This window comes from Choloepus didactylus, chromosome 5 (assembly GCF_015220235.1).
Source record: "Choloepus didactylus isolate mChoDid1 chromosome 5, mChoDid1.pri, whole genome shotgun sequence".
NCBI classification, from domain to species: Eukaryota; Metazoa; Chordata; class Mammalia; order Pilosa; family Megalonychidae; genus Choloepus; species Choloepus didactylus.
Genome location: NC_051311.1, coordinates 2348266 through 2373065, shown reverse-complemented (window position 1 = coordinate 2373065; position 24800 = coordinate 2348266). Strand labels below are relative to the sequence as shown.

General features: G+C 46.2%; 1 protein-coding gene across 1 annotated transcript in view; it reads right to left on the bottom strand.

The window, feature by feature from the left end:
* Window positions 1–24800, bottom strand: part of SLC39A12 (solute carrier family 39 member 12) — a 58242-nt gene that overhangs the window by 24988 nt on the left and 8454 nt on the right. The window contains exons 3-8 of the mRNA XM_037837377.1: window positions 24138–24345; window positions 18643–18815; window positions 14830–15001; window positions 10529–10701; window positions 7970–8122; window positions 78–188 (exon numbers count right to left, since the gene is read on the bottom strand). Of these exons, the coding sequence (XP_037693305.1) occupies window positions 78–188; window positions 7970–8122; window positions 10529–10701; window positions 14830–15001; window positions 18643–18815; window positions 24138–24345 (990 nt within the window). The remainder of the gene's footprint in view (window positions 1–77; window positions 189–7969; window positions 8123–10528; window positions 10702–14829; window positions 15002–18642; window positions 18816–24137; window positions 24346–24800) is intronic.

Below are 24800 nucleotides of genomic sequence, written 5' to 3'. Positions count from 1 at the left end.
ACAGTCGGGAGCGAGGCTCTCCTCTGGCGTCCGTCTGACCCTCGAGGGAGGGAGGAAGGGATGAGCTCAGCACCTACCAGCTGGACGGTTGAAGCGGACTGGCCCCCGGCTGGCTGGCCACTCCACGCAGCGTCCGGAGCCGGCTCATGGGGGTGCCCGTCGGGCCCATGAGCTGGGGGCTCGCCCTGCTGGGTGAGGACGACATCGTTAGTGCAGAGCCCGAAGGACGGAGGGCAGCCCGAGGCAGCCGGGCTTACGGCCAGAGTGGCCAAGGCACGGGGAGAGGGCGGGGAGCACCTCACTGTGGTCATTATTTCCCGATACGTCCCATCTGAAGAACCCAGGCCCACTCGGACTCACCACGGATATCCAGAGGCCGTCAGAAACCAACTTCAAAATGTCGTGATTCAAAGACGCTGGAACAGTGGGAGCTTTTAATATGGTTTTCAAGACCATACAAAATTATATTTACTGAAAAATTGTATTTACTACAAAAAGGTTTGCACTCTTTCTGATGGAGAATAAATAATGATAATTGAAGCTGTTTCACCCTAGAACTACAAATACTATCTCTGAAGATGTGCTCATCAATGAAAGTGTGGTAGCTTCTAAAACATTCGCATGCTTTGTATTTGCACAATGTCATGAATCTAGAAATCACGCTCTTAAAACTCATTTTAAGTTCTCTGACAACCAGAAGGACAATCTTAAAAAACTGCATTTTTGGGTGTTCAGAACTTGTTTTTACTCACTTCCATCCTAGGTACATCTCTAATTGTCGTGCACAGGTTGATACGTTGGCTTTCTCATTTAGTTTTCACAGACCAGGAAGGCTAATCTACTGAGTATAAACAGGGATATATTTGCTCACTGAGATTAGAAGCCTAAGGCTAATCTATAAACGGGGATATATTTGCTTCAGGGTAAGTGCTGTAACAGAAGCTGGCATTCCTGATTCTGAGATTTTGTACAGAACTTGGTTTGAGCCCTGGGCTGGAAAACAGCTCTACTCTGTTGAAACAGAACTGCTTTACAAGATGCTATTATGAAAAGTTCCAAACACACAGACCAGTTGGAAGATCAGTGCCATGAGCACACACACCTGCCCCTGGGTCCCATCCCGAACCTTTCACCACAGATCTACCCACCCCTTCCCCAATCACCATCAAGCCACCTCGTCTTTTAATGCACAAAATAGAATCATGAGCAAATTTAGGAATGGTGGTAAACAGCAGCGCTGCCATTTTAAAAGCCATGAAAGCTCACCCTGGGTCCAGGCCTCCTGCATCGGGGCTGCCGGGTATCCTGGGAAAGGTAGTGTCAGGGCAGCTGTGGGACCCACGCGGCCGGGGCCTGCAGGGCTGTAGAGCTTTGCCTTGAGCTCCTCTCCTGGAGCCTTCCCAGGCGGCACTTCTTAACCATCCCACCAGGCAGCTAGCCTAGCTTCCTCATCTGACAGTATGCACGAGAAAGGAAAAGTGGTCCACCCAAACCAGTTTGCTGATTAACATAATTAGCTGCACAGTATAATTTTATGTCATAAGTATATTGTGCTTTTCACGATACATGATATATTAGAAGTTCATCAAATACAGATAGAGTGAAAGAAATTTTTCAAGCCCCGAAGCCCATTCCTAAGCTTTGTATTTGTATCATTTTAAATGTCCTCAATATAGAAAATGACAGGTAATTTCGAGAGTTTTCAAAGGTGTTGTGTTTTTGTTTTTTGTTTTGGTTTTGGCCAGGAGGGACCTCCACCCGCCGGAGTAGCAGCCGAGAACCGCGTCTGAACCGCTGTGAAAGCCGAGAGCAACCCAGCAACGGGCGTCACACGCGAGGGCCTTATTTAGAGGGACCCTGCCGATCAGAACGGCCCGACTATCCGGGAAAACAGAGCTCCATCCCTAACCCAGACAAATTCCCAAAGAGGCTGTTGCTTTTTTTTTTTTAATTTAATTTTATTGAGACTGTTCATATACCATACAATTATCCAAAGATCCAAAGGGCACAATCAATTGCCCACAGTATCATCATACAGCTGTGCATCCATCACCACAATTATTTTTTTTCAATTTTTAGAACACTTTTTTACTCCAGGAAAGAAATAAAGACAAAAAAGGAAACTCAAATCCTCCCATACCCCTACCCACCCCCCCACCCCCGCATTGTTGACTCATAGTATTGGTAGAGTACATTCATTACTGTTGATGAAAGAATGTTAAAATACTACTAACTGTAGTATATAGTTTGCAATAGGTCTATTTTTTTCCTATATTCCCCTCTATTATTGACTTCTGGTTATAGCGTCATATATTTGTTCTAGTTCAGGAAAGTGATTTCTAATATTTGTACAGTTAATCATGGACATTGCCCACCACAGGATTCACTGTTTATACATTCCCATCTTTTGACCTCCAACTTTCCTTCTGGTGACATGCGTGACTCTGAGCTTCCCCTTTCCACCTCATTCACACACTATTCAGCACTGTTATTCTCACAATAACGTGCTACTGTCACTTCTGTCCATTTCTAAACACTTAAGTTCACCCTAGTTGAACATTCTGCTCATAATAAGCAACCGCTCCCCATTCTTTAGCCTCATTCTATATCCTGGTAATTTATATTTCATATCTGTAAGTTTACATATTACAATTAGTTCATGTCAGTGAGACCATACAATATTTGTCCTTTTGTATCTGACTTATTTCACTCAATATAGTGCCCTCAAGGTTTCTTCATCAACCTATTTTTTTTAAAGAAGATTTTGTTCACACACCATACATTCTGTCCTTAGTAAACAATCAGTGGTTCTCTGTATGGTCACAAAAATTTATGTAGACACCACCGTCATCATTATCTATATAAGGACATCTCCATTTCTTCCACAAAGAAGGAGGAAGTGTCAAAGAAGGTAGAAAGACAAAAGAAAAAGAAAAAAGAAAGAGAAAAAAAAAACATGATCGCTAGAAGCAACAAAAGAAAAGATAGCATTAAACTAAAGTAGAATAAAAGAGTCAGACATCACCAATGCCAAGAGTCCCATACCCCTCCCTTGTGTCCCCCTCTTACATGCATTTACCTTGGTATATTGCTTTTGTTACATTAAAGGAAGCACAATACAATGTTTCTGTTAACTATAGTCTCTAGTTTGCATTGATTGTATTTCCCCCCAATACCTTCCTATTTTTAACACCTTGCAGGGTTCACATTCATTGTTCTCCCTCATGTAAACACATATTTGTACATTTTATCACAATTGTTGAGCACTCTAGGTTTCACTGAGTTACACAGTCCTAGTCTTTATCTTTCCTCTTTCCTTCTGGTGTCCCACATTCTCCTAACCTTCCCCTTTCAACCATACTCACAATCATCTTTGTTCAGTGTACTTACATTGCTGTGCTACCATCACCCAAAATTGTGTTCCAATCCTCTCACTCCTGTCTTTTCCTTTCTGTCTATAGTGCTCCTGTTAGTATTTCCTGTAGAGCAGGTTTCTTGTTTACAAATGTTGTCATTTTCTGTTTGTCAGAGAATATTTTAAACTCTCCCTCATATTTGAAGGGCAGTTTTGCCAGATATAGGATTCATGGTTGGCGGTTTTTCTCTTTCAGTATCTTAAATATATCATCCCACTTCCTTCTTGCCCCCATGGTTTCTGCTGAGAAATCCTCACATAGTCTTATCAAGCTTCTTTTCTATGTGATGGATTGCTTTTCCCTTGCTGCTTTCAGTATTCTCTCTTTGTCTTTGACATTTGAATATCTGATTATTAAATGTCTTGGCATAGGCCTATTCAGATCTCTTCTGTTTCAGGTATGCTGTGCTTTTTGGATCTGTAATTTTATGTCTTTCATAAGAGATGGGAACTTTTCATTGATTATTTCCTCTATTAGTGCTTCTGCCCCTTTTCCCTTCTCTTCTCCTTCTGGGACACCCATGATATGTACATTCATGTGTTTCATGTTGTCATTCAATTCCCTGAGATGTTGCTCATATTTTTCCATTTGTTTCCCTATCTGTTCTTTTATGTGTGGATTTCTTGTTCTCCAGATCTTTAATGTTTTCTTCTGCCTCTCAAGATCTGCTATTGTACGTCTCCATTGTGTCTTTCATCTCTTGTGTTGTGCCTTTCATTTCCATAGATTCTGCCAGTTGTTTTTTTCAAACGTTCAATTCCTACCTTATGTTTGTCCACTGTTTTCATTATACCCTTCATCTCTTTTTCTATATCTTCCCTAAACTTGTTGAATTGATTTAGCATTAGTTATTTCTATTCCTGTATCTCAGTTGAAGGGTAAGTTTGTTCCTTTGACAGAGCCATATCTTCGGTTTTCTTAGTGTAGGTTGTAGTTTTCTGTTTTCTGAGCATCTGGTTTCCCTGGTTACTCCAATCAGGTTTTTCCAGACCAGAACGGGTTCAGGTCTTATAAGGAGGCAATATTCAGTATCGTGTTTCACAAAACAGGTGTGTCTTAGAGATTGACAGTCTTTCCTGTGAGGCCTCTGGGCACTGTGCTTTTCCTAACCTGCCCAGCAGGTGGCACCTGTCAGCCTGCCACTCCAGACTGGTGTAAGGAGGTGTGGCCCATGGCTGTTTTCCCCCAGGCTCTGGGGCCTGGTTCTGAATGGAAGGCAGGTGGTAGAGCTGGGCCCCACCTCCTTCCTCTTAGGGAAGATACATCCCCCTAGGGAGTTATCATCTGCATTTGAATAGTCTCTCTGTCTCTGCTCTCTCCACCTGTCCTAGTTTGCTAATGCTGGAGAATGCAAAACACCAGAGATGGATAGGCTTTTATAAAACGGGGGTTTATTTCACTACACAGTTACAGTCTTAAGGCCACAAAGCGTACAAGGTAACACCTCAGCAATCAGGTACCTTCACCGGAGGATGGCCAATGGCGTCCGGAAAACCTCTGTTAGCTAGGAAGGCAGCTGGCGTCTGCTCCAAAGCTCCGGCCTCAAAACGGCTTTCTCCCAGGACGTTCCTCTCTAGCAAGCTTGCTCCTCTTCAAAATATCACTCCCAGCTGCACTCGTTTCCTCTCTCTGAGTCAGCTCATTTATATAGCTCCACCGATCAAGGCCCACCCTGAATGGGCGGGGCCACACCTCCATGGGAACATCTCATCAAAATCATCTCCCACAGCTGGGTGGGGCACACTCCAAGCAAATCCAACCAGCACCAAAACTTCTGCCCCACACAAGACCACAAAGATAATGGCATTTGGGGGACACAATACACTCAAACCGGCACATTCCACCCCCTGGACCCCAAAATGACATTATCTTTCCAAATACAAAACACATTCATTTCATCACAATATCACAGAAACTTACATCATCTCAGTAACGATAGTCAAGTACAAAATCCCATCAAAATCAATTTAGGCGTGGTCAGTCCTAAGGCATAATTTTTCTTTAGCTGTGGATCTGTGAACTTAGAACAAGTTATGTGCTCCCAATACACAAAGGAGAGACATTCATAGGATAAACATTTCCACTGCCATAAGGAGAAACAGTAAGGAAAACAGGGTTAACAGGACCAAAACAATTCCTAAAACCTGCAGAACAAACTCCATTAGATTTCAAAGTCTGCGAGTCATTAACAGAACAACGTTGCATCCTTGGGGCTTGAGAGAGTGGGAGCCTAACCCTTCCCAAGGGCCTTTTTGGCAGCTGTTTCCTCTCCAAATGCTTGGGTGAGTGCTCCAACATTTCCACACATTGGGGAGACCACCTTCTCGACTCCACCCTCCTCAAACCTCGGGGCAGCTCCCGGATTCCCTTCCATCTCCGGGGCACACGCTCAACCCCTTCAGAACAGTGGGGTGGCAGCCAGGCTCTCCTCAATTCCCTGGAAATGTGCTCCACCCTCTTTGGGACCTGAGGTGGCAAAACTCTTCCAGAGCATCGAGGCGGAAAGCCCGCCCTTGACCTCCAGGGCAAACTCACCCTTTCCATGCATGTGGGCTGCTCTGCTCTCCCAGCCCGAGACCTCCTGACTCCAGACCTCAACCTCCATGGCTCTGTCTTTGAAGAGATTTTTCCTTCAATTTTTTCCTTGTCTGTCTCCTCCAGTCCAGACCGGCAATGGCTCTGTCTATAAAGATCTCGCAAAAATTCTGTTGGCTTTGCATGAAGCATGCAGGGGTCAAAGCCATCAGACAATAGGACTTTCCACAAATCCTTTCTGGATAATTCCATCTCCAATCCTGGCTTGTACTGAAATGGTGGCTGGGTTCCATGTTTGGTTACATCCTCACGTTGGGCTGTAGCTTCTGGGATTCCAACCCCTGGAAGCTTGTAATTTTCCAAGCCATCAGCTTCTGGTTTCTTGGAATCCAAGAGTTCAGTTCTAAGTTTATCTCTCTCTGCTCACATTTTACTATAAGCTGCAAGGAGAAGCCAGGTTATATCTTCCACACGTAGTCTGGAGATCTCCTCAGCTAAGTATTCCAGGTTGTTGCTTTTAAATTCTTCCTTCCATCTGACACCAGGACTCAATTTTGCCAAATTCTGTGCCACTTTAAAACAAGGATTGCCTTTCTTCCAGTTTACAACAACACATTCACCATTTCTGTTCAAGGCCTCATCAGAAGTATCTTTAGAGTCCATATTTCCACAAACAGGCTCTTTAAAGCAGTTTTGGCCTTTTCTATCAAGCTCCTCACAATTCTTCCAGAATCTTCCCCTTATCCATTTAAAAAGCTGTTCCAACATGTTTGGTATTTGCAAACTCAGCAGCAAAAGCACCCCACTTCTCTGGTACCAAAATCTGTCCTAGTTTGCTAATGCTGCAGAATGCAAAACACCTGAGATGGATATGCTTTTATAAAACGGGGGTTTATTTCACTATACAGTTACATTCTTAAGGCCACAAAGCGTACAGGGTAACACCTCAGCAATCGGGTACCTTCACTGGAGGATGGCCAATGGCATCCGGAAAACCTCTGCTAGCTAGGAAGGCAGCTGGCGTCTGCTCCAAAGCTCTGGCCTCAAAACGGCTTTCTCCCAGGACGTTCCTCTCTAGCAAGCTTGCTCCTCTTCAAAACATCACTCCCAGCTGCACTCGTTTCCTCTCTCTGAGTCAGCTCATTTATATAGCTCCACCGATCAAGGCCCACCCTGAATGGGCGGGGCCACGCCTCCATGGGAACATCTCATCAAAATTATCACCGACAGCTGGGTGGGGCACACTCCAAGCAAATCCAACCAGCACCAAAACTTCTGCCCCACACAAGACCACAAAGATAATGGCATTTGGGGGACACAATACACTCAAACCGGCACACCACCCTTGTCTGGGTCAGAGCGCTGAGAGCTGAAAACAGCTGAGGCTTTCTCCACTGAGCTGCTCAGGTTGACAGAGAGAGAAAAAGGGAGACAAAGCCCCCCTTCAGGGCCAGTCCATGGTCCCACAGTTTCACTCGTCTGCCAGCAGTAACACTTGGTCTTCTGGGTTTCCCTTCCTGGGACAGATGAGTCTTCTGGTTCTTTAAGGTTAGTCATCACTAAAAGCCTCTGTCTGCTTGTTGGGGGGTTGCAGCTTGTATTCAGCAGTTCACATTTGTTAATTAAGACTCCAGTTGAAGCTGGACTAAACTATATTTGCTCGCTCTGGAAATGCTGCTTTCTCCCACAGCTCAGCCTGCCATGGGGGTAGAGGGCTCCCAGTGTGGCTCTGCAGTTTTTACTTACAGATTTTATGCTATGATCTCATGCATTTCTCCCAATCCAGGTTGGTGTATGATGTGTGGACAGTCACGGTTGTCCCCCAGCAGTTATTCCAGATTGTTTACTAGTTGTTCCTCATTGTTTGTTCATTGTTCCAGGGGGGCCCACTAATTTCCACCTCTCTGTATGCCACCATCTTGCCACCTGAGGCCATTGCTTTTGAAGAAGTACTTTCTAAATAAAAGATGAGTTTCAACAAACACTACAGCAAAAGATAAATATAGTATAAAGCATACCTTGGCCTTTGGTGACAGAAGAAGAATAAAAGATTTTTCTAGCAAGAAAAATCCATGGATGCCTCCAATTAATCCCAACAGTTTCCAAATATGGCTCTCGCTTTCATGGAAATGCCCGGACTCTGAGGCTTTCTGCTTATGCATGCCAAGAATCTGGATAAAAAATAAAAATGAAAAGTTGGAACTTTAGATAATTTAAACATGCCACCATGGATCCAGTGTGGGATGGATCTGTCATCCTGGGGACCCCACAACAATTCCTGAAATCACTCAGAGCCTGGTTTACCTTAGGACATGTGAGTTCCCTCCACAGCATAGTCAGGGCCAGATAAAAACATGCACGCACTAGAGAACAGGGGATCCCGTCGAGTGGCTCACACTCCTGAGCAGGAAGAACCTGAGCTTTACTTCAGCCAGTGGCCGAGATTCTCGTACATTCTCAGTCCTTTAACTGATTTTTTTTTCAGGAGTTCAAGCTACATCTGTTAACACAAAGCAATGCTTTACAATAACTTAGTATATTTCCTATCCAAAATGGATACAAAGACAGATTTCATCTGGGATTTATTCTCCCCACACCCCACTGCAATTAAAGCAGACTTCTGTAATTGTTCAGGTAAGAAAGAAATCCACCTGGAAGGCCTTCCCTGTTGGGGATGTACATATGCCCAGTGCTGCGTCAGCACTCGGGGACACGGACAGAAATAAAACGTGATTAGGAATTTCCTATCTAGTCGCATATCCCGTTGTTGATCTCACGAGCACATAAATCATTGTGTAACTCACCACATCCCCAGGAGAAACAAGTTTGTGAAAGAGCTCTGTGGTTTATGGATTTAGGATGTTGGTGATCAGTAAATTAAAGAAAAGAAATTATATGTGTGTCTATCGCATGTGTATGTGTTCACACATGTGTATTTAAGTATGCACGTGCATATACATCTATGTGTGCATATATCTGCATATGAGCATATAGATATGTCTATAACTAACAACCAACAAATGCTAGTCAACTATTTCTCATGCTAAGGACTTAAAGGAAATCAACAAAATAGGTGTAATTACTGTTATTTCAAAAAATGGAGGTTTTTCTTAACATAAAATGGAGTGTTTTGCAATATTAAATAACAAAAGTTTTAAAAATCCAGAAGACCTATGGTCTCAGAATAAAAGGCAGATCTTTGAATCAATACAGTTAGCTAATGGAAAAAAGAAAGCATTACTGGGCGTCATTCTCTTCCGTGTGGACCCCTGGGAGCTCGCTGCGGGTCACATCGGGACCTGCTGCTCCGCCCGGGGCTTCGCCAGGCTTGTCTCCAGCTGGGCTGCATCCTGCCGCCTCTTTCCAGTACTGTTTCCTCACACCTTTTCTCAAGTTAAAATGATGTCTTCTAGTTTCAGGAAACCCGCTCAGCTGCTGTGGCCCCTCTGTAAGGTAACTGTGTGGGGCAGGGGCACAGCCCTCGAGCCCTCAGACCCCCGGCTGCCACCCCTGGAGACCCAGGCGGTTGTCTCCCAGGCCCCTGGGTTGTGGGCAGCTCTGCTGACCCTCGGTGACCTAGAAAATGGCCTCACCACTGCCTCTAGCCAGTAAGCCCTGAGATGTTTCCAGAAAATAGATTTCTAGGGGAATTAAAATAGATGGTTTGTTTCATTACTCTAATGTTCACTTTGAGGATCTCAGAGCATCCAATAATTACTGAGCCTCTAAGGAGTAAGAATGAGTCTGGAGGAAGTTGCCAGAGGCTTGTGGAAAATTCTAAAACCTCAGGCTCTGTAGAGGGGAGATCATCTGTCCATTCAGGGTAGGAGATTTCAGAGGGAAATAAACCTCATCTGAAGACAATGTGGCACCTTGGGCCTCAGCCGTTTCACTTCTGCCAAGTAGAGAACCTGGGGGGCTTGGACAAGGCCGTGCCCCTGGGGCTCCCAGTTTCTGAAGGGGAGCTAGGGGCTGTTGGTCGGCCGGAAGGAGAGGCACGTGTGGGTCAGAGGTACAGTCAGCTGGGGTAGGGCGGTGCCTGGAGACCAGCACCCCTGGGAGATGATCGTCCCTGAGGTTGGGAGGGCAGAGGGCCAGCGAGGGGCTGCAGCTGGTGGGGAGGGGCCCTGGGGCAGGGGACAGAGGGGCTGGGCTGGGAGGGGTCCCTGCTGGACGGCCCTCACCCAGGGCTTGGGAGCTGGGTCCTGCTAGATGGTCCTCACCCAGGAGCTGGGCTGGGAGGGGGCAGTGGACGGCTTTTGTGGAGGGGCCCCAGGGCAGGAGAGCAATGCCCGGCCCGGCTGCACCCAGACAGAAAGCACCCGTGAGGGCGGGGGGCGTAGCCCCTGGGAGCAGCAGGGCTGAGAGCAGCCTGGCATGTGGGGGCAGCAGGGGGATGGGGGTGTTAGCTGTCTCCTCACCTGCCAGCACCCTTCTAACCAGTGGGCCACCCGGGTCGCCCCCTCCCCTGCCAGTGTCAGCGGCTTTGGGGCACAGTCTCTCCTTCCAGGACCAGCCTGGACCGTGGGTCACTCATGCCTGGGGACCCATGCCCAGCAGAGCCCCCAGCCCCTTACCTGGGGGATGAGGTGCAGCAGTGCGTCCCCGCTCAGGGCGCCAGCGGCCAGGCCCACGAACAGCTGCAGCAGTGGGTGGTGGTCCCTCGGGCAGCCGCGGGTCCCTAGTGGCAGGGTGACCAGTGCCGAGCCCAGCACCAGCAGCACCACAGCTGCTGAGCCGTAGCCGAACTCTGGGGAGGGTGGTTGGGGCCGCAGGTGAAGCCCGGGTGCCCCGCTGGGCACCCCCCCCATAGACCTCTCCGCCCCCCTGGTGTGCTGAAGCCACTCTGGCCCCAATTGCCAGGGCAGCGTGGACACTGTCCAGGGCACCTGGGTCCCTGCCCGTCCCCAAGGAATCCGAGTCCTTTCCAGCCCCTTCTCTCCCGGGGCACCCGAAGGCCTGGGAGCCACAACCAGGAGGGTGGGGTCTGGGCCCATCCAGAACCCACTTTTCCTCCAAAACATCTCAAAATAATTTGTAATGACAAAAGTGTCACTCCCCATGACTCAAATGTGCGAGAGCGTCACTGAATGTGCAGTGGTTGACAGCCTAAATTTGGAAAGCCCATGTTTTCGGATAACTGCAGTCATTTTTTATAACCACTGTGACCTAGTCCAGGTTTCTAAGCTTCCAGGAATTTTTTTTAATATTTGGAAAGTGCAATATTTTAAGATTGTTCAACCTAAAAACAAACACACATAAGAGAGGATTAAGGAAAGGAGAGAAGAAAAGAAACAGATTCTCAGAGTTCCCAGAGTAAGTTTAAATGAAATGGGGGGCCCCTGCCATCATTTTCCTTTGAATATGTATATTGAGGGCAAACAATCTGCTTTTCCCTTATGTAAGTCACTATCAAGTTAGGGCAAACTGATTTGTAGATGATGATGGAGGATAACCACAAAATTAAACTCTGGAGAGAATTCCAGGGAAGAGGGTGGAGCAGGAGCTCCAGGACTCAGTCCTTCCACCAAAACAGCTCTTAAACAGGCAGGAACTGTCGGAAACCACTATTTTGAAACTCTAGAAGCAGAAGAACGCTGTGCAGCAGCCAGGGAAGAGCAGGAAGAAGAGGCTGATAAACTGCAGTAAAGAGCTGGAAATTTCTCTCTCCATCCTGCAGCCACCAGCGCCCACCCCCACTCACATGGGGCTTCCTGGGGCCCAGTCCCTGGCTCGCTGCTGGTGACAGAAAGGGACCTAAAAATCCTCTCCCTCAGGATCAGGGGTGTGCTCGGACCATCACTGATCACGACTTTTGATTAGCACATTAGGACCACTGGGTCCCTGCTCTGAGGGCAGCTGTTGTTTTCAGTCCTCGCTGGAGAGGGGCTGAGGCTGTGGGGATTTGAAGGCGCTGCGCTCCCTCAGGGCTGCAGGGTCAGTGAGCTGACAGCTGCGTCTGCCGGGCAGGCCAGGGGAGCTCAGCTGTGGGAGCCACTGGAGAAGCCCTTGGAGCCCCTCCTGACCCCTCCCCAGAGCACTTTGGAGCTGGTCTGTGCCCCCTTCCTGTGTCCCTGGCCCTGTTTGCTGGGAAAGACCCTCCGGGGTGACCCTCCACCCAGAATGTGCCCTCCAGGCAGAGGCAGCAGAGACAACAAAAGGAGTGTGAGAAACTATAGAGGTGGACGGACAGTCTGGGACAAGTCCTGCCGGCTGCAGACACCTGGGGGACGAGGCCTGTCCCTGGGAAACAGAGGGGACAACCAAGCTCCTGTAAACAGGGGACCCCCAAACAACTAGCAAGCAAGATCCCAGGACAAGACAGAGGCCTAGAAAGACAGGGAAAACCCTGCACACTGCATTCACCTTGGGCAGGCCTCCCTGAGAGGAGGGCCGAGGCTCAAGAAAATCTCTGTCTTATCGCCAGCGGGTTACAAAACCAAGAAATAGACACCCCAGGGAGTAATTTCAGAGTTAACATTTTAAAATATTAAAATGTACAGAGTGAAACAAATGAGTACAAGACAAAGAAAGATCAGGAAATGATGGCCCATTCAAAGGAAGAGGATAAAAATCCAGAAAACACCAAGAAAAAGATGACCATGTGGACATATGGAACAAAGCCTTTAAAAATGATCTTTAAAATGCTCAAGGAGATGAAGGAAAGTACAGAGAGAGAACTACAGGATAATAGGAAAACAATGAATGAACAAAATGAGAGTCTAAGTAAAGAGAAAGAAATTTTGGAAAGGAAACAGAACTACTGGAGTTGAAGAAACAATAACTGAAATGAAAAATGCCCAAGAGGGTTTCAAGAGCAGATTGGAGCTGGCAGAAGAAATAAGCAGTGAACCTGAAGACAAGACACATGAAATGAGTCAGGCTGAGGAGCAGAAAGAGAAAAGAAATATCAAAAGCTAAAACAGCCTAGGACACCATCTAGCCCACCAATGCACACATTATGGGAGTCCCAGAAGGAGAAGAAAAAGAAAAAGGGGCAGAAGGAACAGTCAAAGAAACTATGACAGAGAACTTCCCAAACTTAGAAAAAGATGTGACTATGCATATCCAAGAAGCTCAGAGAACACCAAACTGGATAAACAAGAAGAAAAACACACCCCGTCATATAGTCACTACACTGTCAAATGCAAAGGACAAGGAGAGAGTCCTGAAAGCTGCCAGAGAAAAGCAACGTGTTACATCCAAGTGGGTCCCAATTAGACTGAGGGCCAATTTCTAATCAGAAACTGTGGATGCAGGAAGGCAGAGGGTTGAAATATTTAAAGTGCTGAAAGAAAACAACTGGCAGCCAAAAATTCTATATCTGGTGAGAAACTCTTTCAAAAATGAGAGATTAACTCTAACTAAGCCACCTCGGCAGGTGAACTCACTGTCCTCCCCACTACGTGGGACCCGACTCCCAGGGGTGTAAATCTCCCTGGCAACGCAGGATATGACTCCTGGGGATGAATCTGGACCCAGCATTGTGGGATTGAGAATATCTTCTTGACCAAAAGGGGGATGTGAAATGAAACGAAGTAAAGCTTTAGTGGCTGAGAGATTTCAAATGGAGTAGAGAGGTCACTCTGGTGGACATTCTTGTGCACTGAATAGATAACTGTTTTTAGGTTTTATTGTATTGGAATAGCTAAAAGTAAATATCTGAAACTATCAAACTGCAACCCAGTAGCCTTGACTCTTGAAGACAATTGTATAACAATGTAGCTTACAAGGGGTGACAGTGTGATTGTGAAAACCTTGTGGCTCACACTCCATTTATCCAGTGTATGGATGGACGAGTAGATAAATGGGGACAAAAACTAAGTGAAAAATAGGGTGGGGGGATGATTTGGGTGTTCTTTTTTTATTTTTATTCTTTATTAATTTATTTTTACTTTTTCTGGTATAAGGAAAAGTTTCAAAAAATAGATTGGGGTGATGAATGCACAACTATATAATGGTACTGTGAACAGTTGATTTTATACCATGGATGATTGTATGGTATGTGAATATATCTCAATAAAACTGAATTTAAAAAAATATGAGAGATTAAGGCATTCTCAGATAAACAAAAGTTGAGGGAGTTCAAAACTACTAGACCAGCCCTCCAAGTAATGCTAAAGGGAGCTTTTCAGACTGAAAGGAAAGGACAATAGACAGTGGTTCAAAGCAGCATAAGGAAAGAAAGACCTGCAGTAAGAGTAGCCACTTGAGAAATTATAAATGCCAATATTATTGTATTGTATTGTTTGGTACGTAACTCCCCTTCTTACTTCCTACAGGTACTAAAATGCAAATGCATAAAAGTAATAATAAATCTATGTTTTGCACACACAATGTACAAAGATATAAATGGTAACAAGTACAAAAAATGGCACGGGGAAAGTGAAGTATAGGAAATGTATATGTCCATGGTATTGAAGTTAAGTTGGGATCAAACCAAATATGACTGTTATATATTTAGAATGTTCAATTTTAACCCCATGATAACCACAAGGAAAATAGCTGAAAAATATATCCAGGTAGAAATGAGAAGACAGTCAACATGGTACAACACAAAAATAGCAAATAAATATAAAAGGAGGCATTAATGGAAGTGAGGGATAAAAAAAGTATAACACTTACAAAGGCTAAAGAGTAAAATGGCAAAAGAAAGTCATGTAGTATCAGTAGTGGCTTAAATGTAAACGGATTATTACTGCGCATCCTTGTGGGACTAAATGAGCTGATGAGTGTAAAATGCTCAGTGTGGGGCCTGGTCTCTACTGACATCCTGAATTTGCTGGGTGTCCACACTCATCGGGTTATTTGTGGGTTATTTGTGGGCTTTCTGAGTGACGACACAACACGGAGCCTCCCTTGAGGAAACAGAACTCACTCTCCAGGGTGGAGGGCAGCAGCTTGGCTGGCGGGTCCTCGGGAAGCCGGCAGGAGCAGCTGAGAAGTTGCTGGATGATTGCTGGACTCATCTGCTTGAAGACCTCCTTAGACACAGGCGAGCGGCCGCTCCGTGAAAATATCTCCGCCAGCTGCCTGGCAGAGAGGCACGTCTGCAGGGAGAAAGCACACCATCACCACACCAAGGCACCGCAGAGCGCCGATGGGGGGTGGGGGGGACACCGAATGGGCAGCTGCAGCGAACGCAGGAAGCTGTCGGGTACATTGCCTGCGGCCTGTCACCCACAAATAACCTACAGGCCTTTTGTTCCCTGACTCTCACTTTCCTTACCACCAGCACGATTCAGGAGTTTCGTGCACAATCTGCCTTTCGGAAAGATGCCCGGAGCTTCCCAACGTGCTGAGCAGCTTCTGGGAGCTGCACGCTCTGGCTGTCGTGCCAGGTGCACACCTGTGCATCAAAGAGCTGTGGTTTGCACGCTAAGCGGGGCTCTCGGTCGCCGGGCCATCTGCAGGCTCCAACACTAACTGATGGAGGCAACGTGTACGTGAAAAGTAGCAAACATAAGGTTGGTATTCTAAGACGTGAATGCTGCGTCACCCAGCTGGTATAGAAACGCCAAACAGCACGGCTCCCTCGATCAGCAACCCACTCCATAAAAATGGATGAACTCATTGTTATTTCCTAGGGACTTACTGACTTTTAACTTTACAATTTTACAATTAAAATTTCATGTAAACAATTTTTTTCATATCGTGTAGACTCATTTATGAGAGAAGAACTGTAAATAAACAGCAAATGCAATAGGTCTTTTAAATTGCCACCAGGCATTTGTCCATCCCTGAAATGTTAAGAGCTGACATTTTGTGTCTTGAAAATTACATTCAAAAGTTTAGTGTGAGAACGGGGTTGGCGTCATCACTTGCACGAATGACGTTTTCCACTGCAGCACCCGGTGCAAGGTCCCGGCGAGCTGTCTCTGGTTGCAGTGAGCTCAGTGATGGCCAAGGCCCGCTCCCCGCGCTACAGAACGAAGGCACGTTCATCAGGGGATGACGGGACACCGTGCTATGATTTTTCCCACATAAGACTCTTCTGGAATGATTCCATGGATGACAAGCATCTCGCTCAGGCACTGTTTGGTTGCAGGAACAGAAACATCTCAGCAGCGAAGCCAAGAGGAGGCCGTGCTGGCAGGGAAGGGCTCGGGAAGCTCACGGAACCCGATCCCGGAAGCCGGTGAGAGCTCCTTCTGCAGTAGGGGGGTCCATTAAGGACCATGTAAAGGGGTCCCTTGTGGGTTATCCAGGAACCCTTGTTGGAGGGAAGCAATCGGAGACAGTGATGGCGCCAGGGGCCAAGGAACAAGCCCACCTCCGGAAGCCGGGAGCATGGAGGAGCCCCGGAACAGTAAGGGATAAAGCCTGTGGTGCTGAGCCGCTGAGCCGGGGCGGTTTGTCACAGCGGCCCTGGGACACGGGGAGGGGAAGGCGCCCGCCTCGGCAGGGCTGCGGCCGGGAGCCAGGAAAGCAGCCCCCAAGGCTCCCGCTGCGTCTCTGAGGGCCAGGTGGTCCCGGCTGCTGCTCCTGCACCCGCGCTCCCTCCCAGCCTGGCCCCTCTTCTCAGCGCACCCACGGCCCCACCTTCAGAGTGACCGTCCAGCTCGGGGCCCAGGGCGGGGGGGTCAGCGCGTCCCGAGAGGCAGGTGACGAGTGTCCAGCAGAGCCGCAGTCGGGCTCACCTCGGGCTGGGGTTTGGCCTCAGGGTGGGATCCTGGTTCCCAGCAGCTGTCCCCTCACCCCCATCCATGAGGATGGCGTCTCGGGAGGACACGGGCACAGCTCGGCAAGGCTTCCACGGCAAGGAGCGGTGCCAGAAAGCCGGGCTCGTGGGGGATCTCTCGTTAACAAAATAATTTGTGCCAGAGACATTATTCTCTTTTGCACCATTTGTTACTAATGAAACATAAGAACTTTGTCATTAAAAATACTGACAAACAGAAAGGGAGACTAGCAAGCAACATTTGATGATGAGTCCTTGATAAACAGTCTTATTGGAGAGAGGCTGACCGGCCAGCAAGGACAGACAGACATCCCCGCGCAGAGGCCGCGCGTCCTTACCCAGACGCAGACAGCGGCCCGTTCAGGAGTGGTGGCTCCTGGGCCAGGTTATTCTGCTCTCGGCTTCAGTGTCCCTGACATTCACCAAATTCCTTAACACAAATGGCCTTAAAGGTGATTCATTATATCTTTTAAAATTTCAAAGACAAAGTATTTTTAATAAAGAAGATGAATGATCTAGCCAGCAGTCTTTAACTTTACAGCATCCTTGTTCCTCTCCATCAAGCTTCGAGGTAGCCGTGCACGTGGTGACGGAGGCAGCACACACGTCCGTGTGAAATCAGTGGTTCTCAACCTGAGTGTGTCAGCGTCACCTGAGGGGCCCAGGGTTTCTGAGTCAGCAGGTTGCAGTGGGGCCCAGGGACCTGCATTTCCAACATTCCGGGGTGACACCCAGGCTGCCGGCCCAGGGCCCCGCTGAGAGAGCTGCTGCTCTGAGCAACATGGCCGGGTCCTCGAAGCCAGGAGGACCGTGGTGCCCTGGGCAGAGACCGAGACCATGAAGCGGTCGCTTCGTTTGCCTCGCAGGGCAGCAGGAAAGGACTATGACCCCCGAGAGGACGCGGGCCTCACCCTTCAGGGATGGCCTCTGTCTGCTCTTTACACAGGGTGGCCGTCGGGCACGGCGATCCCACCCGGAGAGACAAGGCCGAGAAGGAGGACCCCCAACAACGATGGACGGGGACCCCCTTGTCGCCTTCAGCTGCACACGGCATGAGGTGTGTGAAAGAATCTGCTCTAACACAGGCCTTTCACACCAGGCAAGGGTAACAGAGATGCACTTTTTAAAAATATAAATCAGCAAGAGTTTGTGATATTGGCCAATCATGATATTCTCAACTTGTGGGAGCATTTGGTGTTAGGAATTAGGGTCAAGATAGATAGGAGTATTGCCCATTTAAGATGCAAACAAGAAGAATAAAGAGCAGAGAACCTGCTCTCAGACCACACACACACACACACACACACACACACACACACACAGACACACATAACGTATAATGCCTTTGGCTTCCATGAACTGAGGTAATTAACAGTTAGCTGTACATGTCTTTGTCCTCATCTGTAAGATAGACTCTAACCTGATCTCAGCAAAGGAGGATGTGCAGGGGAAAAGCACAATCTGACACACAGGAAAAACTCAGTAAATGTAAATCATCATCACTGAGCATTAATTCTGCAGGATTTTAATTAATTCAGGGGGAGGAAATCCTACAGAGTTTGAGCAATGCTGGGTTTGGTGAGATTAAAGAGGTTTCGTTCCAAAGGGCCTCCCAGAGACCTTAATCTGCTGTGGTCCGACGTGACCCGCAGTATTTCCCAAGCCGGCTTGAGCCCAGCACCTAATTTAGGAAGCTTCAAGGTAGACAGTGGGTGTCCCGTGGAGTGCAGCTTCCGGAAGTGTGGATGCGGATACGGCTACAGGTTCACATATCACCTTTTCTCAGGAAACCTGCTCGGTGCCATCCGCTCCACAGATCTTTCTCCGTTGCCCACAGAGGCCTCGTCCTACTCTAAGTCGGAAGCTCGTTCCTCATTGTGTTTCTGTAATGCCACGTCCCCCCACCCCTCAGACGCCCCCCAGGAGCAGAGCCTGCTTCTTATAAAACGTCCACAGCTCGGCTCCATCCGCCAGCGGCGAGTGGCAGTGCAGGAGGAAACGTGAGCTCACCTGACCCCAGGAAACCGGGCCAGCGTCTGGCTCCGTGTCCACCGCCGCGGATACGTTAGGGGCACCCCAGTGGTGGGCCGTCGTGTCGTTCCGTTTCCTCTGGTGTGGGCGGATTTTCTCTCTCCTGTTACAGGTGATTTGTGTCCACAGAGTGTTGAGGAGCTGCTCTAGTTCTAGAAATTTCACACAAAAGCTTGTGAAGCATAAAATAAAGGCAAGTCAGTTCCAAAATAATCACAAATTCATAAGGCCACAGCATAGATACGTGATAGAATAAATTTGGTTCTAATGAAAAGCCGAGGTTTTATCTCAAACAAAGACAAAGAGCACTGACACTTCATGTGGATACTGACCCTGCACGAGGGCTTGGCTAAGCTGTGGACACTATTTCAGCCTCACAAAGGTGTCCCCACCATTTATCCTCTAGGCTTGATGAAAAGGGCAATTCCTCCATGAAGCCAAATATTTCCTTTTCCAGGTGTTCTCTATTAAAATGTGATGGAAAGATGGAACTGGCCAAATTAATTCTTAGTAGACTTATCCCCTGAGGCATTATACATCCTTCGTACATTGAGTATTACTTTAATGTATTTAAGTCAATCAAATAATGTTCCTCCTAAGTGTGTACACATGTGGTGGTTTGAAGCTGCACGTCCCCCAGAAAGGCACGTTCCTAAAGTTAATCCATTCCTGTGGGTGTGAACCCACTGTCACTAGGATCTTTTGATGAGGTGACTTCAGTTAAGGTGAGGCCCACCTCATTCAGGATGGGTATTAATCTTCTTACCAATGTTCTTTATAAATGGGGGAGGGGAGAGAACAAGAGAGAGAGAGAGAAATCACCACAGAAGCCAGAAGGAGACACCGCCCTGTGCCCGGCCACGTGGAGAGGAGCCCAGGGTCGCCGGCAGCCAGTCTGCAGGAAGAAAGCATCACCCTGATGATGCCTTTGGACATTTTTCTCAGCCTCGAATCTGAAGTTAATACGTTTCTATTGTTGAGCCAACACATTTCATGGTATCTGCTTTCAGCAGCCTCGGAGACGAAAATGATATAGAAGCAGAAAGAGAGCAGACAGGCGCAGAGACTGTAGAGGCAAACTGGCCTTGTTTCCATGCTGCTGAGGCATGGTTGCCAGTTTACAGGCTGCTGTTTACTTCCTTTTTGGGGGCTCTAAGCTTTTAAAAAATCATTAACACAGAGAGCAATTAAACATAATGGTGAATCTCTGTCAATTTACTCATCTTCCTACTTGTGGAATAAAATGTCTTCAACATTCTCTAAAATTTTATTACCAGTGGGAGCAAAAATTGGAATCTGTCATTGCTACAGTGTTTTATTTTAAATGGTCAATTCTCAACAACAATTTATGAGACTCACAAGGTAAAGGGAAAGTGTGACCCATATTCAGAGGAAAAGAACTGGTGTGGAATTTGTCTCTTTGAGTGTTTCCAGATGTTGGATTTAGCAGACAAAGACTTCAGGGATAATAAATATGTTCAGAGAACTAAAGGAACCCATATTTAAGGAATCAAAGGAATGTATGACAACAATAAATTTTTAAAATAGTGATTTTTCAATAAATTTTTATAGAAATTATATAAAAGTTCAAACAGAAACCCTGGAGTTGAAGATTACAATAACTGGAATGAAAATTTCATAAGAGGAGCGCAGCAGCATATTTGAGATGGTAGAAGAAAGAATAACTTAATTTGAAAATAGAGTAATAGAAATAAACATGAAGAACAAAGAGAGGAAAGGATGGAAAAAAGTGAACAAGTTTCAGACAGTTCCAGAGGGAGAGGAGAAAGAAAAAAGCAGAGACAATATTGGATGAAATAATGGCCAAAAACTTCCCAAATTTGATGTAAACACTTAATCTACAACATCCAAGAAGCTCATCAAACACCAGGCAGAATAAACAAGAGATCCAAAGAGTTCGAATCAAACTATTGAAAGTCAAAGACAAATCACAACTTGAAAGTAGCAAGAAAAAAATGACTCATCACATACAGGGAATGACAATTGATGGATATAAAATATTTTAGGGTTTTTTTTCCAAAAGGACTTAGTAGCCAACTTGAATAAGATTCCACTGGTCAAAGATGGGATCATCTGAGCACCAAATGAGATAATAATTTCAACAGATTATTTTTAAAATCATTAAATAAAAGGACCAAGAATTTATCCTTATTCTCTTTAAGTTCCTTGATAAAATGAAATGGCAATGATAGGAAATTTTTCCTTTTAGAATTACCACCCTAATAAATGAAGAAGAGATGAAAGAATTAGACTATCACCATTCTGTAAGGCCTAAATAATAATCAATCTAAGCAACAATCACCAATAGCTTATAACACCTCAAAAGAGAGACAACCAGATGTTATGTGTCTTCCATGTGCTGGAAGGGCCAGCCATAAGGCAGTGTCACCAAATAAATGACCCAAAATAATCAAGCCTCTGGGTCTAACAGCCAATAACCATGAAACACAGTGCTAAGAAAAAGAGGCTAACTGACCAGGCATGCAATTCACAAAATCCAGACAAGACAACCCCTTTTCCTTCCAACAAAAAATTTGCAAGAAAAGAGAGGAGAGAGGAGGCATGGCACCTATAAAAGAAACAGATAAGACACACCAATATTTGCATTCTGTGCACCTTATTTGGATGCTGATTCAATAAAAAATAAAAATATATTTTTTTAAAATAAGGAAATTGTGAACATTGGATTTTTCATGGTAGTAAGGAATCATTGTTATTAATATTTTAATTGTGATGATTAATGTTTTTCATTGTGATGTTTTTGAAAATCCTTCTCATTCAGAGATCCACACAGAAATATGTACAGATTACTTGTTTCCGAGGAGTCAAGTGATGGGGGAGTGAAGGCAGGTACGAAACAAGCTCACCCATGTAGTTGTTGAAACCAGAAGCTGTGTACATGGGGTTCTGCGATGCAATTGTCTCCACTTTTGTTTATGCTTGAGAATTTCCATAATAAAAACATTTTTGAAAAAATACTTGCAACCAGCTTACTGCACATCCGCTTCTCAGCGGCAGCTTTGGAGCAAGGACGCTGTGGCCCTGGAGTAAGCATTTGACTGTGCTGAGACGCAGCTTGGAAGAACAAAGAACAAAGAAAGGAAAGGATAGAAAAAAAGTGAACAAGTCTCAGACAGTCCCAAAAGGGGAGTAGAAACAATAAAGCAGAGACAATATTGGATGAAATAATGCCTCTGCGAGGCAGCTCTGGCTCTCAGGAGCTAACTGGCTGCGTTTTGCCCACATGGGTGCTCCCGAACGTCTCTCATGAGCAATTATTTGGGCCTTTAAACCACGGTCCCCAGCGAGTGATGGGCAATGTGCCTTCGTGGTGTCACACACCCTGTCCCTAACGCCCTCCTCACATTTCTTAGGGTGACCCGGGCTTCAGAAGGCACACACACTCTCCTTTACATGGAAAGGGAAATCATACGTCTTCCTTCAGCTGAAACAGAAACAAATCTCACCACAAAACTCAGCCACTCGGGGCCTCAGTCTCCAATACCTGTTTCCACGTCAAAACGATTCTCAACACAACCTGCCTCTCCCTGCTTATTTTCTAGTTATGACAGCTAGATGGCAAGATATAACTGCATTCCAACTTTCATGTTAATAGGAAAATGCAGATGAATTGTAGAAATACACATCTATCATTCAATCTGTTGTGTAAACGAGTCCAGAGAAGGTTTAGCCCCAAGTTGTGTTTGCCTCCCAATCCTCCATCCAGAGCTGGGGACGTGCCGTCCAGGGAGGCTGAGACCCCAGCAGTGGGTCCACTGTGCGGGGACCCTGTGAGGAGGCGTGTCAGCTGCTACGTGGCACGAGAAGGCCGCTTGGTGTGCAAGGCAGGGCATTTTAATGCCAATTGAAAAAATAAGTCATTTCATTTTCAATGGTCTTGGAAAGTATAAAGAAATGTTTAAAACAAATATCCCAGTGTCATCCCCAATGTCTCATTCCATCTCAAAACCCCAAAGGCTGGCAGTCAGCAATGTGGCAAGGATGCATATTTTCATATTAGTTTTATTTAAAATTATTTAAAAAAAAAACTTTATCAAAAAATAAAAAAATTCAAACAAAACAAAACAAAGGAATAAGAAAAACAAATAACCTAAAATAACTGCATTGCTTCCAATATGCTCCTACCATACCCCAAGAAAATTAACAAACCATAGTTATTCCTGAGCATTCCCATGTCACTGAGATTATCCTCAATGTTCTTATTAGATTATTGTTCCCCCTTCACTAGCTGCTGTATACCTCTAGGTCCCCTATATTCTACAATATAAGACCTTTGTTTTACATTTTTCACAAAGTTCACATTTGTGGTAGCATGTAATATCTCTCCTTCTGTATCTGACTTATTTCATTCAACATTATGTCCTCAAGGTTCATCCATGTCGTCATATGCTTCATGACCTCATTCTTTCTTAAATAATAGTACAATTATAAAAATGTGATTTCATCAATTGTAACAAATGCACCACACCAATGCAAGGCATTAATAATAGGGTGGTGCATGGGGATCCTGTATTTTATGCATGATTGTTCTGTAAACCCACAACTTCTCTAATAAAAAAATAAAATTAATGGTGTTACGGTTAATTTCACATCACCTAGGCTAGGTTTTGGTCTCTAGCAGTTTGGTCAAGCAAGCTCTGGCCTGATTGTTACCATGAGGGTATTTCATAGAAGGATTTGCATCTATAGTCAGTTGACTGCATCTATGGCTGATTGCATCTACAACCAACAAAGCAATGGGGGCATTTCATCATCAAACAGTTGGAGGTCTTAAAGTGAAAACTGAGGATCTGGGGAGTCAGAAAGAAGAATTTCTACATCTACTTTAGCCAGTGAGCTTCTCCTGGGGAATTCAACATCGCCTTCATCAGAGTTCCCAACTTGCTGCCTGCTGTATGGAATTCAAACTCATCAATCCCCATGGTCACATGAGCCAATTCCTGTAATAAAATCTCTTACTATGTGCATATGTGCACACACACACACACACACACACACACACACACACACACACCTCCTGTCAGCTCTGTTCTTTGGAAAACCCTGACTGATACAAATGACTGACTTTTATGGTCATATGCAACCTGCTCCTGGACCTCGGGCACCGGTTGGAAACTCTGTCTTCATTCTGCGCTGCACCCCCTGCCTCCGTCCAGCACTACAGCCAGCAGAGGGAAAGTTTCAGCCAGTGCTGGGGCCGGCTCTGCCTTCGGCCCCACAGCCACAGTTTCACAATGACCACCTAGACGGACAGAGACTGTCCTCTGCCTCATCGCCACGTGGACATCGCAGCGTGGACATCACCGCGTCTTCGCCTTGCACCCGTAAAGCAGCCCTGGACGAGTCCAGCCATCGGGAAGAAGGCCTTTGTTTGGGCACAGTTTACCTAGGAGTGGTGACTGGGAGGTTAAATTCATGGGAAATGTCCTTACCTGAGAGGGGAAGAGCATCTGTACTGTTCAAGGAACTGAAAATATATTCCGTGAAATAGTCTGGGGAAGGCGTGCTTGTTTGTCCCAAACAAACGCCTTGGAGGGACAGCGCGATGATGGCCGCGGCCAGCTGAGGGAGCGTGTTCTCGTCGGCACCGTCTCTGCTCAGGACCCCAGATTTTTCCTGCAGCGTTTTGGTTTCCACACACTAAATCCAGGTACAAGAGGAAGAAGACATTTTTAGTCGTAGATGTATTTGGATTCAGATATCTCGAGGATTTTCTCCCAAAGACAAGGAACAGTTCCCCATCTACAAGAGGGTCAAACTGCTTGTGGCACGGTGGCTGTCACCATCCCATAATCTCAGAGGTAACTCTACTGGAAAATACTCACTTGTTTCATCTGCCATGATGCGGGGTTTTCTAACCCCATTTGTCCTCACTTTCCCAGTCTTCCTCATGACCCCCTTAAAGATGTGATTTTCCAAGGAGACCCCCTGTTCTTATTTTTTATGCCCCTTCACTTGGTGAGTTGTCTCTCTCCAGTGTCGAGTGTAGCCTCCACCGATGGCTCCAGTCCATCTCCTGCCTCGACTTCTCCCCAGCCTGGCTGCTTGGCATTGCTGCAGCCTGCACCTTACAGTCTGCTCGTGGTCTCGAGGTT